General features: G+C 43.5%; 1 protein-coding gene across 1 annotated transcript in view; it reads right to left on the bottom strand.

Moving 5' to 3' along the window:
* Window positions 1-16,344, bottom strand: part of LOC120053307 (kinesin-like protein KIF21A) — a 52,293-nt gene that overhangs the window by 20,479 nt on the left and 15,470 nt on the right. Inside the window, 19 exon segments of the mRNA XM_039000439.1 lie at window positions 670-835; window positions 1,485-1,586; window positions 1,781-1,975; window positions 2,196-2,340; window positions 2,539-2,687; window positions 4,479-4,547; window positions 4,850-4,957; window positions 5,201-5,400; window positions 5,783-5,971; window positions 6,077-6,182; window positions 7,550-7,637; window positions 7,977-8,039; window positions 8,385-8,582; window positions 8,742-8,805; window positions 8,910-9,099; window positions 9,219-9,414; window positions 9,650-9,765; window positions 12,425-12,595; window positions 13,006-13,137. Of these exon segments, the coding sequence (XP_038856367.1) occupies window positions 670-835; window positions 1,485-1,586; window positions 1,781-1,975; window positions 2,196-2,340; window positions 2,539-2,687; window positions 4,479-4,547; window positions 4,850-4,957; window positions 5,201-5,400; window positions 5,783-5,971; window positions 6,077-6,182; window positions 7,550-7,637; window positions 7,977-8,039; window positions 8,385-8,582; window positions 8,742-8,805; window positions 8,910-9,099; window positions 9,219-9,414; window positions 9,650-9,765; window positions 12,425-12,595; window positions 13,006-13,137 (2,647 nt within the window).

The raw sequence follows: 16,344 nt of genomic DNA, 5'->3' as shown, positions 1-16,344 counted from the left end.
AAAAACGTCAGCTCAATAAAAAAAAAACGTCAGCTCAATAAAAAAAACGTCAGCTCAATAAAAAAAAACGTCAGCTCAATAAAAAAAAAACGTCAGCTCAATAAAAAAAAACGTCAGCTCAATAAAAAAAAACGTCAGCTCAATAAAAAAAAACGTCAGCTCAATAAAAAAAAACGTCAGCTCAATAAAAAAAAACGTCAGCTCAATAAAAAAAACGTCAGCTCAATAAAAAAAAAACTAAAAGGGCAAAAATAAATAATGTACTTGTGTGATTATTCATCTCACAGCCAGCATCTATTGAGGAGGTCACGAGCAAAGAGCAACCCAACAATCCCCCATCATGCACTAGACCACAGTCTCCCAGTCTTGGTACTGGAGGTCCAACCAACAGCTTTCGCTCCAGGTCCAATAGAATCTCAAGAACATTCAGGCCACAGACAGTTATGTTTTCAATTATACATACTTCTGGGTCTATCACCCATTGAGTAACCAACCATTTATTTTGGGCTAGCAAGACCTGGCAGTGTTGTGGGCTTTATTTACGGACCTCCTGTAGCAGGGGTTCAGAGGGTCAGGGTCAAGGCCCTGGACTGAACTATACATGCACCTTGCAGGGTGTGTGGCTGGCAGGCTGGACTGTTGGTGTTAGGGCTGTTATAGGGCTGTTACCTTGTAGAGCATTCCCCAGCAGGGCATCCAGTTCGGGGTTAAACTCTGCCTTCTCTTTCAGCATGTGGAACAGCAGCTGGTTCTGAGTGGCGCTGGTGATCTCCGTCTGCTTCAGCCTGCCCTCCATCACCTTCACCTGGGACTCCTTCTGGGCTGCCTGCAGACCCTAGGATAGGGAGGAGGTCAAAGGTCAGCTATAAGAAGGGTCACTAAAGGTCAGCTATACGAGCTATGATTGTGTGTAATACTGTAAACACACAAAATATGAATACACAAGGAGAGTGCTTGTGCATTTATACACAGAACTAAACACATTAACTACCGTAGAAACTGACTTAATTGGGTACATGTGGAACCTGGGTTTAAAGTGCGAATGAACCAAAAAAGCAAGACAGGGCTATCCAAAGTCAAACCAACTTTGCCACGGTCACACACCGGCTGACTGAAGCTAATTGGCGAAAGAAGTTGGCTAGCTCGCTAGCTAGGCTACCTCCAGACACAAGACCTGGTGCGACTGTTATTTAGAAGGGTGAGTGACCGTAACTGTGTACTGTTCTGGCAGAGTGAAAGTACAAAAGCTTCCCACTTTCGAACACACACACGTCCAAAGCAGACGTCCAAAGCACACGTCCAAAGCACACGTCCAAAACCCAAATCTTGTTCTCAATCGCATTTCCAAATGAGGATCATTGAAACCGAGGCTAAATCAGGACGTCAGCCCACCTTTAAACTAAGTCAACTCCAGAAGAAGACAATGGCATAAGAGATTGGGGAGAGACTACGGAGGGACAGGTAAAAGGCAGTAAGTTAGTTACCTTGTTGATGGCCATAGAAATAAAGTGGTCTATCAGGAAACGGGCTTCTGTTAGAGTACAGGAGCTGATCACTGCGGAAACATCCACCGTGTCAACCTCCTCCTGCAAATGCATAATTACATGGTTAGGAAAAAAGTGTTACTCAGAGTCATGGGTTAGCGTTTGATTTGTTTGGCCAGATTTGTGCTGCTTGAATTTGGCCATGGTTGTATCTCAACTTTTATGTGGCTTCCTCTCCTCGACTCCTTGATTTAAAAAAAAATGTACGACTAATGCCAGCTTTCTGTCTGTCTGACCTTGGCCTCCTCCATCTGCATAATGTTGGCCTGGCAGTCTGCGATGCTGTCGTTGACGTAATCGATGTTGGCCATCAGGGTGTCCACTTCCTCGTTAAGGGGAAACACCACCTTCTCTTCCTCAGACCCCTCCCCCGCCAGCCTGTCCCTCTTTCTGGTCACCTTCTCCCTCCTCTTGGTCAGCTCCTCACGTTGCTGTGGAAGGGAGGAAGGATGGAGTGGAGGAGGAGGCATGGTGGAAGAGAGAGAGGAGGCAGGGAAAGGAGGGTAGAGGACGGAGCAGAGGGGAATAAGGAGGAGTTTGCCAATGTTTTCAATGTTAATTGCTAATAGTGCTAATTTAGAGTACTATAATAGGTCTGTAAACTATATTCACCAAATGAAAAGATGTGTGAATGGCATGTTTAATGTTTACCTTTAGCAGGCGGTTCATATCGGCCTCCATGTTAGATATGGTCATCCTCTGCATGATGACATCAGAGATACGGCGCTCCAGAGACTGCCACTTCACTTTGGCCACTCTGGTAGAATATATGCCCGTTGACCGTCTGTAGTAGGACCTGTCACACACACGTGCACACACACCATTTTGAGGCATGTTCACTCTACGGTACGGCAATGCAGGTCTCAAGCTATGTGTTTTTTAACTGCAAAAGCCATACTGATTGCTCGACAATATATAATATGGTGTACCATGCAGTGTAATGCAGCAACACACATCAAAACGGCATTGCAGTGACCTGTTGTCCAGTCCCTACCTGGTTCCGTTGGGTGCGGTGGATCCAGAGGATTGCAGGCGTCCTGAGGGGGCTCGGTGGGAGGAGTCCTGGAGGGCCTCTGGTAAACTCACCTTCCTGCTGGTCACCTTACCAGACATAGGTCTGGCCTGCCTCCTCAGTGCAGTTACCTGGTAGATAGATAAGATAGATTAGATAAGATAGATTAGATAAAATAGATTAGATAAGACAGACAGACAGACAGACAGACAGACAGACAGACAGACAGACAGACAGACAGACAGACAGACAGACAGACAGACAGACAGACAGACAGACAGACAGGACAGGTAAGTCACCAGAGCCACCACCTGATGTTGAAGTTTGATGATCTCAATAGAATAGCATGAGTCTAGCTTGATATCTGATTCACTAAACTGTTTGTTGTTATCAGTGATCTTGAGGGAAGTCTTGAACTCTTATAATACAAAGATGCCATTGGTAGCCTACTCTCTCTGTACCTCTGATCTCAGACTCTGGCCAATGGTTCCTACTACTTCCTATTCCAGGTACCAAAGGTCAAATAGAATTTTGGGAAAAAAGCTTTTTGTTTTCTGGTCCTAGAACTTCAAAGTTCCTTGAACTGAGTTACTGATTTGTTGCAAGGATGTGTGTAAGTCTTGGGAAATTGTAAAGTATACAGCACTTCAGTATACTACATCATACATACATTTTTCCCTTTTGAAAATATCATTGCCCCCTTTAGTAAATATCATTGTGTGACTCAGATCAATAAAAAATAAAAAAAATTAGTTGGGGTCTCAACTTACTGTTGCAAGTTAGAATAGTAGAATACACAAGGTGCCATTTCGAAATGTGGTTGTGCATCAGCAGTTTCTCTTGTTATGTCAGTCACGAGCTAGTTTTCCATCCAATTTGTGACAGATTTTCATGTGAATATTCAAAAATATGCATACAATAATATGCACATTTTACACCAGAGATGTGTTTCCTTCAAACGGACTATTTGCATATAAAAGGCTGTGCAGGATGACATAATGCACATAAATTACTTTTTCCTCTAAATACCATGTGGTTGGTTTTGTCAAAAAAACTGTTGTGTTATATAACAAATTTGCCCACTCTGGTCTTGGCACCTTCTCTTTAACCAACAGCTTGCAGATACAGATACAGGCTATCTACATTAACAGATTATTATGGATAATAATGGAGTGATATTATTTGTATTCGTCAAAGGGCAGCCAAGCGTCGGTCATCATGTCACCAGAATAAGACCCTCGATATTTATTGGAAAGGAGCATCAAGATCGTCACTGTGGGCTTTCACCACCCTGCAAAGTTAATCATCATTTATTTCATCTGTAGCCTAATAAACTGCACGCTTTCCCGAGTCGTAACTGGAAGGCATATCATCGCGTGACTCCAAATTTACTTCGATATGATTGTTATTATATCAATATTTGAGCATAAAGGCACTTCCAATCGCCATTTCTCGCCTAATTAATTTGACCGCGACAATAAGATCACACCATGTTGAGCGAACAAATTGTCTGTGGGCATTTATAAAATTGTACCGGTATTTCATGTTTCCATCAGCCCAGTCGTGACTTTTTTTTCATGCGTCGGGTAATTAATTTGCATGAAATGGTTAGCTGAAAACCTGCTACTGATAGTCAATTAGCACATCTCAGCTAAAACAATTTTAAATTGGTAAGTTAGTCTAGCAGCCAGCTATCTAAATTTAGTAATCGTGTTCGAATTACCAGCCGGGGGGGACCCCATTGATTTTGTTAGTCAGTCTCACTCAGATATATTAAAAACTGCAAACATTTCTCGTATGCCCATGTGAGTACACAGACCCGCGAGCAACTGCGGCCCCTCATGACGACTTCAGATTTTTTTGTCCCCACCCCCATCTCTGCTCTATGTGGAGGCCCCAAGATGGCTGTTCATGTTGCTCACCTCCTCAGTCTTCCTGCGCAGTATGAGCTCCTGCTGTCTCTTCTGGGCCTCCAGTAGCTTCATCTGGTGCTGTGGAAACCACATTAACATTGCCTTCAGTAATGCCAGTAGCAATAACTGGTCCAATAACACATCTGGCTCAAGACAGCATTAAGGCAAGCCTTGCCCTGCCCAAACCAGACTGGAAATACAGTAAGTATAACAAAATCAGGCTGACTTTATACCGAACCGTACTCACTGGATAAAGAGCTATAAGAAAACAGTTTGGGCCGGCATGATGAAAAGGTAGTACAGCGGGGCTACATGAGGTGGATAGTGTGATAAGAAAGTACAGCACTGAGAAACTAGACTATGGGTCCCCCGTGGTTCACCTCCTGTTTGCGCTGGTCCTTCTTGAGGCTGGCGATCTCTCTGTTCCTCCTGGACTCTGTCATTCTGTTCTTCTCCTGCTGCTCCTTCATCTGCTTCATCAGACGAACCTGATGGCCAACCAGATCACATTTGGATCAATATCAGTAACCCACCATTGACGTTCAACGTCAGCCTGTAGAAAAAATATGAAATATGACGTTGACTGAGTGGTGACTCAAAAAAAAAAATTACGCGGTAGGAATATTGTATCAATAAATATCTTTACGATGGCAATGTCACGATTAGCTGACAGTGGGTGTGGTCAGTCATGGTCATGGTTGTGATCAGGTACAAGCACAACTTCTTTCTACCTTTGTCTTCTTCATCTCTGTGACGTCCAGTTGGAGCTTCTTGAGCTGTGTCTCGTACTTTGATTGGTTCTTGAGGAGGCGTGTGTGTTCCTTCTGGGCTGACTGTAGCTTCTGTAGTTCCTTATTCATGAGACTTAGCTTCTTCTCATACCCCTGCTTGATCTTCTTAGCCTTATCGTCGTTGCACGTCTCCACCGAGCCTGAAGAGGGCGTCAAAAACAAGACGGAAAAACAGAGAAAATAAGCTTAAAAATCATAGCTTGCCATCACTCCTAGAGAATTACTGGGTATGCAGGCTTTTGCTTCAGCCCTGCCACACCTGATTCTACTAGTCTGCTGCTCATAAGGACCTTGATTAGCTGAATCGGTGTGTTAGAGTAGGATTGGAAATGTTGACCACCCCTGCCTTAATTCAACAGAGGGAAACACCACACTTTTTATAGGGGTGGCTGTTCAATAGCCCAATGTTCTAAAGAACCAGAGCAAAAGAAAAATTACAAACTATTCACAGTTCTCTGGTAGACTACAAACCAGTAACGGCTGTATGCATATCCAAGTGTCTAGGTCATACATGAGACTTACCCATGTTCTGCAGCACCTTGTCCCTCTCCAGCTGTGTGTCTCTGATCTTGCTCTGCAGCATCATCAGTTTCTGTTCGTACTGCTGTTTGAGCGTGTGCAGACGCCTCTGGCTGTTCTCCAGCTCGTCTATCAGCTTCTGCTTGATGGCAATCTCACATGTAATGTTGGCCAGGTCCGCCTGGAAGTTCTCTGGTGGGGAAAGTAACATTGATTCATATGGGTTCAAAACATAGATATACATGTCCAATATATGTCCCTTCTATATTTCCTATTTCTACGATTAGGCCATTGTACCTTTCTCATCTGATTCCGAGTCTGAATCATCAGAGCTCTCCTCCACATCCATCTCCTCCTCTTCCTCATTGTCCTCTTCCTCGTGGTCACTCCCCTCCTGCCCCTCCTGAGAGCACAAACGAAATTAGAATAGAACACAGAATTATCCGGTGTCAGAAAAACGGGGTGGGAAAAACACACGTGCCTTTTAATTATTGCTGGGACGATAAAACCAAAATGTACCGTCATTACCTTCCTCTTACCGAAACATTTTGCGTACGTCGGTCATTTTGCTTCTCAACGTTCCTGTAGATTGTTCTAAAACCATTATTTTTGTCAACAGTAATAGCCTTTGCATTATGTTGATTCCTGCTATGAAAGTATCTGCCCGTCTACGTTTTGCTGTCGGCTACTGAGTGAGCGAGCCACTCTCACTCGCTCTCCCCACTGTGCGCACGGAGGAGGGAGAGATGCATTCTGAGAAGCACGACCATTATGACTGTTGCTCAAACTGCAAATGCGAGGTGGGAAAAATACAGTTTTCAAAGCAACTACTGTTGTTCTAGAGGAGAGTCACAGTTTTCTGTGAGTATACGTTTATTTCTCACATCTTAATATTGATTTCATGGCACCACTTTACAACTGGAGTAGGCTGTAGTACGGTTTTGATGAGCGCCATTTGCAGTGAACAGGCCCACATCATGTAGCCTAGGCCTAGCACTGGAAAGTTGTACTGATGAATCAATTAGCCTACATGGCTACATAGCAACACTATCTTATATAGAGTTAGCAATCTAGCTAAGTGTTTTGACTTCCCACTTCCTCAGGTGGTGAATAATATAGCCAATATGCACAAAGATGTCAGCAAATTCCAAAAATAAATCTGATCATTCTGGATCCTGATTTGACAGATTGCCAGCAAATTATCAATAAAGCATTCCCGGGATGTGTTCGATGAAATAGATTACTTTTTTAATCATAGGCTACCATCTCAGTGGTCTTATTTGGCACTGTAAAATAAATGTGTCTAGAGCCCTGCCGCTAATGTAAAGTAACTGTCCATTAAACATGTTTATATCGTTTTGTTTAACGCTGGAGCAAAATAGTTACGTCTATCACAAGATTACTTTTTGTCCATATCGACCAGCTATAGCACCTCCCCAATAAATAAGTTATCGCTGGGGCCTCCCGGCTGGCGCAGCGGTCTAAGGCACTGCATCGCCGTGCTTGAGGCGTCACTACGGACCCGGGTTTGATCCCGGGCTGTATCACAACCGGCCGTGATCGGGAGTCCCATAGGGTGGCCGCATGAATCGACCTTCGCCTCCCGAGCCGGTTGGGGAGTTGCAGTGATGAGACAAGATTGAAATTGGGGAGAAAAAGGGGGGTAACAAAAATAAATACAAATATTGCTGATTTATCGTTATTGCAACAAAACAAAAAAAATCCATATCGCCCAGCTGTATCATTTGACTAATAGGTTGTCAATCATACCGTCTCAGGGTCCTCATTGGACAGCTCAGTCAGCTCTTTTTCTGTCCCATTGTCTTGGTCGTTGTCGGGGACTTCCTCCTTGACAACACTAGTAGGGAACAACAGAAGGGCAAGGTGAGACAACATAGGTTCAATAGTATTTTTTTCTACATCTTCAAAAATAAAGTGTGTTAATAATGCTCATGATAAGGCCATTGATGGTGGATGAAAACAGAACCAATAACTTTGTTCCCATCATATCAGTCTGTCAGGGTGAGCAAGTTGAAAGAAACTAGTGAACACAGGAAGAACTGAAGGAACTGAACTCAGGTTTCCCTTCTGGTCTGGCAACTGCCTGTCAAACAAAACAAAATGGTTGTTTAGAAGAAGTGAGGGATGGAAATGGCAATGGCAGGGAGGTTAAGGGAGGGGGAATCTGTGAACAAACCTGCCATTTTCCTCCTCTACTAACTCCTCCCACCTCTCTCTCTCTTCCAGCAGCTGCTGGAGCCTTCAGGGAGAGGTCAAGGTCAAAGGTCACAGGTGAGAGGACAGGGGAGAGAGATGTGACAAGGAAGGAAGGAAGGAAGGAAGGAAGGCAGGAAGGAAGGAAGGAAGGAAGGAAGGAAGGAAGGAAGGAAGGAAGGAAGGAAGGAAGGAAGGAAGGAAGGAAGGAAGGAAGGAAGGAAGGAAGGAAGGAAGGAAGGAAGGAAGGAAGGAAGGGAGAGAAGGAAACCAGGGAGTACAGAGAAGAGGAAGGAAAATAAGTCATAGGGAAAAACAGAGCGATCACAAACTGCTACTCACCATGGCCCCACATTGAGGTCATACAATAATAACCATGATCACCCTTTACCTCTTCTTCTTCTTCCTCTCCTTCTTCTTGAGTTTCTCCAGGTCTTTCTTTGCCATCTCGATGATGTCGGAGGCCTCCTTCTCGGGGGCCAGGAGGGCAGGGGAGAAGGTTCCGGGGTAAAAGGACTGGCGTGAGGAGGCACGGGACAGGTTCTTACGAAGGTTCTCATTCATAGACTCGCTCTCCAGGAGTTTGGCTCTATGGGGAATAACAGTGGAATTGAATAAGAATGTCCGTTTCTGACATTCCTAAAGCTCAATGTTGTCTATATGCTATGCTGGGTCATGTTCAGTAGGGAGAAAACATTTTGATTTACCTCTATGTCATTATGTACTGTATGCAGACAGAAAAGTATACCTGAGATCCTCAATCTCTTTGATGTAGCTCTGGATCATGTTCCCAATCTCTTCACTCCCCTCACCTGAGAATAAAGAGGAGACCCTTAGCAAACACACATCTAAACTTTTTACAATGGACAGGGTCATAAGGACACACTCCTCGCACTCATCTAACACACACACTCACCTGCCCTGGCGAGGACCTGGTTGGCCTGGTCACTGAGGTACTGTGTGAGTCTGGCCCTCTGTGCGTCAATGGTCTCCTGCATGGCTTTGACCCTGATCCTCAGGTTGCTGTTCTCTGTCTGCAGCATGCTGTTCTCATGGAACATGTCGTTGATGCTATCCATACCGTCCTCACCCACCATACGCTTACCCTGCCAGAGGAGAATGGGTTTAGACAGAATCATAAGTAATTAAGGGCAATTTATTTACGTCATACCTCCTTTTCATATGGTTCATTTTTTTCAATTATCTCTCTCTGCCTCTCTCTTACCGTCCTGTACTCCATGAGTTCCATCTGTAGCCTGGCGATCTCTGTCCTGAGAGCAGAGATCTGTTGGGAGGCCTTGTCCTGGTTCACCATCACCTTGTTCTTAATGTTCCTGGCTCTGTTGGCATACTTCAGTGCATTCAGGGTCTCCATAAAGTCCCGGTCAGACGGGCTAATGCACGCTATCATCATGGTTTGGCTAAGAGAGGGGAAGGATATGGGAGGAGAAAAATGTGGATTTACAAAAGAAACACAGAGAGAAGAAATCTGTAGTTCAGATGAATATGGTTGCCTGTAGCAATTGTGTTGCAGACATCTAATAATTACTGTATCAGTTAACAAAAGGCAGTTAGTTTGACATGCACACCAACCAACTGTGACACCAACCCTGGCACAAAGAGAGGGAGGAAAGGCTTGACCAATTGCACACAGACCTATTTCCACCCAGGGAGTCCTGTAGAAGCCGGGTGAGTTTGGAGTCTCTGTAAGGCACATGCGTGGATCGCTTGCTTCGGTCTCCCAAAGCACTGATTACATTTCCAAGAGCAAGCTGCAGTTTGGAAGAGATGACCAAGAAATACCACACAGCAAAACAGATATTGAAGGTTATTTCCAGGAACATTCTGGTTCAAGGAGTCTATTTATGTCCATACTGGGCTGATATGAGTTTGAAGTAGCCACCCTTTGCACACTCTTGGCATTCTCTCAAACAGCTTCACTTGGAATGCTTTTCCAACAGTCTTGAAGGAGTTCCCACATATGCTGAGCACTTCTTGGCTGCTTTTCCTTCACTCTGCGGTCCAACTCATCCAAAACCATCTCAATTGGGTTGAGGTCGGGTGATTGTGGAGGACAGGTCATCTGATGCAGCACTCCATCACTCTCCTTCTTGGTCAAATAGCCCTTACACAGCCTGGAGGTGTGTTTTGGGTCATTGTCCTGTTGAAAAACAAATGATAGTCCCACAAAACCCAAAACAGAAGGGATGGTGTATCGCTGCAGAATGCTGTGGTAGCCATGCTGGTTGAGTGTGCCTTGAATTCTAAATAAATCATAGACAGTGTCACCAGCAAAGCACCCCCACACCATCACACCTCCTACTCCATGCTTCACGGTGGGAACCACACATGCAGAGATCATCCGTTCACCTACTCTGTGTCTCACAAAGATACAGCGGTTGGAACCAAACATCTCAAAATTTGGACTCATCAGACCAAAGGACAGATTTCCACTGGTCTAATGTCAATTGCTCATGTTTCTTGGCCCAAGGAAGTCTCCTCTTTTTATTGGTGTCCTTTGGTAGTGGTTTCTTTGCAATTCGACCATGAAGGCATGATTCACGCAGTCTCCTCTGAACAGTTGATGTTGAGATGTGTCTGTTACTTGATCTCTGTGAAGCAATAATTTGGGATTCAATCTGAGGTGCAGTTAACTCAAATTAACTTATCCTTTGCAGCAGAGGTAACTCTTGGTCTTCCTTTCCTGTGGTCCTCATGAGAGCCAGTTTCATCACAGTGCTTGATGGTTTTTGCAACTGCACTTGAAGAAACTTTTAAAGTTCTTGAAATTTTCCGCATTGACTGACCTTCATGTCTTTTACTTTTGTCGTTTCTCTTTGCTTATTTGAGCTGTTCTTGCCATAATATGGACTTGGTCTTTTACCAAATAGTGCTATCTTCTGTATACCACCCCTACCTTGTCACAACACAACTGATCGGCTCAAACGCATTAAGCAAAGAAATTCCACAAATTAACTTATAACAAGGCACACCTGTAATTGAAATGCATTTCAGGTGACTACCTCATGAAGCTGGTTGAGAGAATGCCAAGAGTGCACAAAGCTGTCATCAAAGGCAAAGGGTGGCTACTTGAAGAATCTCAAATATAAAATATATTTTGATTTGTTTAACACTTTTTTGGTTACTACATGATTCCATATGTGTTATTTCATAGTTTTGATGTAGAAAATAGTAAAACATAAAGAAAAACCCTAGAATGAGTAGGTGTTTTCAAACTTTTGACTCGTACTGTAAATGTTCAGACCCTTTGCAGAGACTTGAAATTGAGCTCAGCTGCATTCTGTTTCCATTGATCATCCTTGAAATGTTTCTACAACTTGATTGCAGTCCACCTGTGGTAAATTCAATTGATTGGACATGATTTGGAAAGGCAAACACCTGTCTACATAAGGTCTCACAGTTGACAGTGCATGTCAGAGCAAAAACCAAGCCATGATATCAAATTAATTGTCCGTAGAGCTCCGAGACAGGATTGTGTCGAGGCACAGATCTGGGGAAGGTTACCAAAACATTTCTGCAGCATTGAAGGTCCCCAAGAACACAGTGGCCTCCATCATTCTTAAATGGAAAAAGTTTAGAACCATCAAGACTCTTCCTAGAGCTGGCTGCCCGGCCAAACTGAGCAATCGGGGGAGAATGACCTTGGTCAGGGAGGTGAACAAGAGCCCAATGGTCACTCTGACAGAGCTCCAGAGTTCCTCTGTGGAGATGGGAGAACCTTTCAGAAAGACAACCATCTCTGCAGCACTCCACCACCAGGCCTTTATGGTAGAGTGGCCAGACGGAAGCCACTCCTCAGTAAAAAGTACATGACACGCTTGGAGTTTGCCAAAAGGCACCTTAAGACTCTCAGACCATTATAAATTTGCAAAGAATTTATTATACGTAGATTGATTCTTTTTTTTCTCCCAAATACATTTTATAATAAGGCTGTAACGAAACAAAATGTGGGAAAAGTCAAGGGATCTGAATACTTTCTGAATGCACTGTATCTCTAGTTTAAACCGATAGATTTTGATGTGGATTGTTAAATTATGCTAATTCGGGGGCAGACATCAACTTTAGGGGGTTAAAGGACAAAAATGATATATTCCTATATTGCACACATTTTTACCAGAGCGGTTTTGAACAGATTCTTATTGCGAGGGCTCTCCAACCTTGTTCCTGGAGAGGTACCTTCCTATAGGTTTTCGCCAAACCCTAATCTAGCGTACCTGATTCTAATAATTAGCTGGTTGATAAGCTGAATCAGGTTAGTTACAAGTGGGGTTGGAGTGAAAATCTACAGGAGCGTAGTTCTCCAGGAACAGGGTTGGATAGACCTGCTAGTGTATTAGGGAATAGGGTGGGTCAAAATGTGTGTACTACTATAGAGAATAAGGTCCATTTCGGACACAACCAGTGTCTCACCAGTCCACAGTTGATGGAGATTCCCTCCTTAGCTCGGTCTCCGGTCGCCCCTGTTCTCTTCAGTCTCTCTGACCCGGCTAGGTCCACAAAGTGAAACTTGGCTGTCAGTGTCTCATACTCTTCCATCTCTGAGTTGCCGTTAGCAACCTTGTTGTCCGTCTCGTTGTTGTCCTGCTGTGAGTTAGAAAAACCCCAGATCGATGCCTTTGTGTCAGTACCGTTATTCAAAAGCACTGTCCCTGTCATTAATGTAACATAACATAGAATGTCAGTAGCCTACCATAAACAGTAGCCTACCATAATGTCAGTACCTTAATAACAGTAATTTCTATATACAGTATGTAATTTACGCAGGCTAGCATAATATGACATGATAGCATAGGAGTGGCTAAATCATTTCTGTAACATCAAGGTTAGGAGTAACTTCAGTCACTGTCATAACATGCTCTAACAGTGTCATAACAAGTGACAGGAGTCGCATCACAGTAACAAAAGGGTAGATACGGCTTAAGATAGGAGTTGGCAAGAGAGCACAAAAGGACTGGCACGAAGGCCAAGGAATAAGCTGCTCTTGTACGTACATTGTCGGACGCACAGACTCTGACTTGGCACAGGTGAATGGTGAAGATGGCGTGAGAGCGGGAGCTCTGGACATTCATCTGGGTGCTGGCCGTGGTACGACACAGAGCACCCAGCTTCAGACACTGCATCATCTGGGTGAGGAGAAAGAGATTGGCCATCACTGTGTTATCACTGTGTAAATGATCATTTTACAGTTCGTGTTCATGTTTTTACTTTCCTATATTACATACACATACAGCCATACACATTTCTCCTGGACCCCCGGACCACATATCCCAACACATACAACATAGTGTATAGCACACGCGCTCAAGCGCACACACGCATGTATGTACATTATTGATGCGAGGGTTGACTCATAACCCGCAGTCCCTGCGGACGGGTTTAGGTTCATTAAACATTGTGTGGCTGAAGGGCGGGTTGAATAAAGAGAAACGGTACCTTAAAAAATCCATAAATGTATTATTATTGTGCAATTTCTATGGTCTACATTTGGGTTTTTACTTCACTATTTTCTGTTATCTGGTACTGTATTAGTGCATAAACCTAAGCTTTAGGGCTTAAGCGTTCGCCTACACAGCCAATCGCCAAAGAATGCTTTTGGGAATGGGAAGAAAAAGTTAACATCAATCTCCGGAGGCAAAAAGGACATTGTCGAAGTTTAATTCAATAAGACAAAAGCTACAAATGAAGAGCTGAAAATAAAGAGAAGGGATGGCCAGAAAAGTAATGTTTGGAATAATTTGCAAATAAATTCATAAAAAATCCTACAATGTGATTTTCTGATTTTTTTTTTCTCATTTAGTCTGTCATAGTTGAAGTGTACCTATGATGAACATTACAGGCCTCTCTCATCTTTTTAAGTGGGAGAATTTGCACAATTGGTGGCTGACTAAATACTTTTTTGCCCCACTGTAGAGTGCATTCGGAAAGTACTCAGACCCCTTGACTTTTGCTACATTTTGTTACGTTACACCATTATTCTAAAATTGATTAAATTGCTTTTTTCCCCTCGTCAATCTACACACAATAACCCATAATGACAAATATATATTTTATATTTTGCACATATATTAAAAATAAAAACGGAAATATCCTATTTACATAAGTATTCAGACCCTTTACTTAGTACTTAATTGACGCACCTTTGGCACTGATTAAAGCCTCGAGTCTTCTAGGGAATGACGCTACAAGCTTGGCACACTTGTATTTGGGGAGGTTCTCCCATTCTTCTCTGCAGATCTTCTCAAGCTCTGTCAGGTTGGATGGGGAGTGTCGCTGCACAGCTATTTTCAGGTCTCTCCACAGATGTTACATCGGGTTCAAGTCCAGGCTCTCGCTGGGCCACTCATGGACATTCAGAGACTTGTCCCGAAGCCACTCCTGTGTTGTCTTGGCTGTGTGCTTAGGGTCGGTGTCCTGTTGGAAGGTGAACTTTTGCCCCAGTCTGAGATCCTGAGCACTCTCGAGCAGGTTTTCATCAAGGATCTCTGTATACTTTGCTCCGTTCATCATTCTCCTTGATCCTGACTAGTCTCCAAATCCCTGCCGCTGAAAAACATACCCAAGAGCATGATGCTGCCACCACCATGCTTCACCCTAGTGATGGCGTTAGGTTTCCTCCAGACATGATGCTTGGCATTCAGGCCAAAGAGATCAATCTTGATTTCATCAGACCAGAGAATCTTGTTTCTCATGGTCTGAGAGTCCTTTAGGTGCCTTTTGTCAAACTCCAAGCGGGCCATCATGTGCCTTTGACTGAGGAGTGGCTTCTGTCTGGACACTCTACCATAAAGGCCTGATTGGTGGAGTGCTGCAGAGATGGTTGTCATTCTGGAATGTTCTCCCATCTCCACAGAGGAACTCTGGAGCTCTGTCAGAGTGACCATCGAGTTCTTGGTCACCTCCCTGACCAAGGCCTTTCTCCCCCAATTGCTCAGTTTGGCCGGGCGGCCAGCTCTAGGAAGAATCTTGGTTGTCCCAACCTTCTTCCATTTAAAAATGATGGAGGCCACCGTGTTCTTCGGGACCTTCAATGCTGCAGAAAGTTTCGGTACCCTTCCCCAGATATGTGCCACGACAAAATCCTCTCTCAGAGCTCTACGAACAATTGCTTCAACCTCATGGCTTGGTTTTTGCTCTGACGTGTACTGTCAACTGTGGGACCTTATGTAGACAGGCGTGTGCCTTTCCAAATCATGTCCAATCAATTGAATTTACCACAGGTGGACTCCAATCAGGTTGTAGAAACATCTCAAGGATGATCAATGGAAACAAGATGCATCGGAGTTCAATTTCAATTAGAAATTTGCAAACATTACTAAAAACCTGTTTCCGCTTTGACATTATGGGGTAATGTGTGTAGATTGAGGAAAAAAATCTAGTTCATCTATTTTATATTAAGGCTGTAACGTTACAAAATGTGGGAAAAGGGAAGGGGTCTGAATAGTTTCCGAATGCATTGTATGAAGGGCCTATATGTATCCACTTTCACAGTAAATGCTTTTGTTTATACGTTTTGTACGAATGAATTGAACATCGCCAAATCATCATGGAAAAAATATTGCGCCTATTTAATGCAACCCTTGCTCTTAATAGATCGCAATGCAGCACACAGTACAACTGAGCTATTTCACTTCCTCATTCACAGCCTTAAAACACATATCAAGTGCAAGTTCACTGTTTAGCTCACATCTGAAGGCTGGGGGGCATTTAGGACACATTCCACTGTGGATCGCTAAAATATCCTAATGATTATGATGACACTTCCTCAATTCAAATATTATGGCGACACTATACCAAAGATGGCTTGGTATGGTTTAGAAACCTGTGAACCAAGCTCGAGTTATCAGTGTAACCTGTTATTGCCTGGACTTATATATCTTCACACCTAGAAAAAAACCTCCAGGTTTCTGTCATAACTGTCAATCAACGTTTTATATATACATAAATTACAGGGGGGAGTTTGGAAAAAACGTATCCCATCCAAATTGTCCTCTGTAATAACGGACATTCTGGGGTAATAAATACATTACCAACTAGTCCTGAGCGAATAGGGCTATAGCCTTTATAATAACTCCTGCAGAATGAAGCATTTCTTGCAGTAAAAAAATACAAGTGTAGGCAATATTTGGACTTGGGAACAGGAGTGGAGAAATATGATTTCTTTCTGCATCTTGAGAGAATGCAATGCTCAGTTAGTATGATCTGTAGAGGTGCTGTCTTCATCATAAAAGCTGGTAGTATTTCAACCACATAAAAAAATGCATCGATGCCGAACTGAAATCTTATCAGAAACGCACGTTGGGTCGTTTACACACAGCTTTCTTTTTCCTTAC

This window comes from Salvelinus namaycush, chromosome 9, assembly GCF_016432855.1.
Source record: "Salvelinus namaycush isolate Seneca chromosome 9, SaNama_1.0, whole genome shotgun sequence".
NCBI lineage: Eukaryota > Metazoa > Chordata > Actinopteri > Salmoniformes > Salmonidae > Salvelinus > Salvelinus namaycush.
Note: the sequence above shows the minus strand (reverse complement) of the source record. Positions and strands in the feature narration are given on the sequence as shown.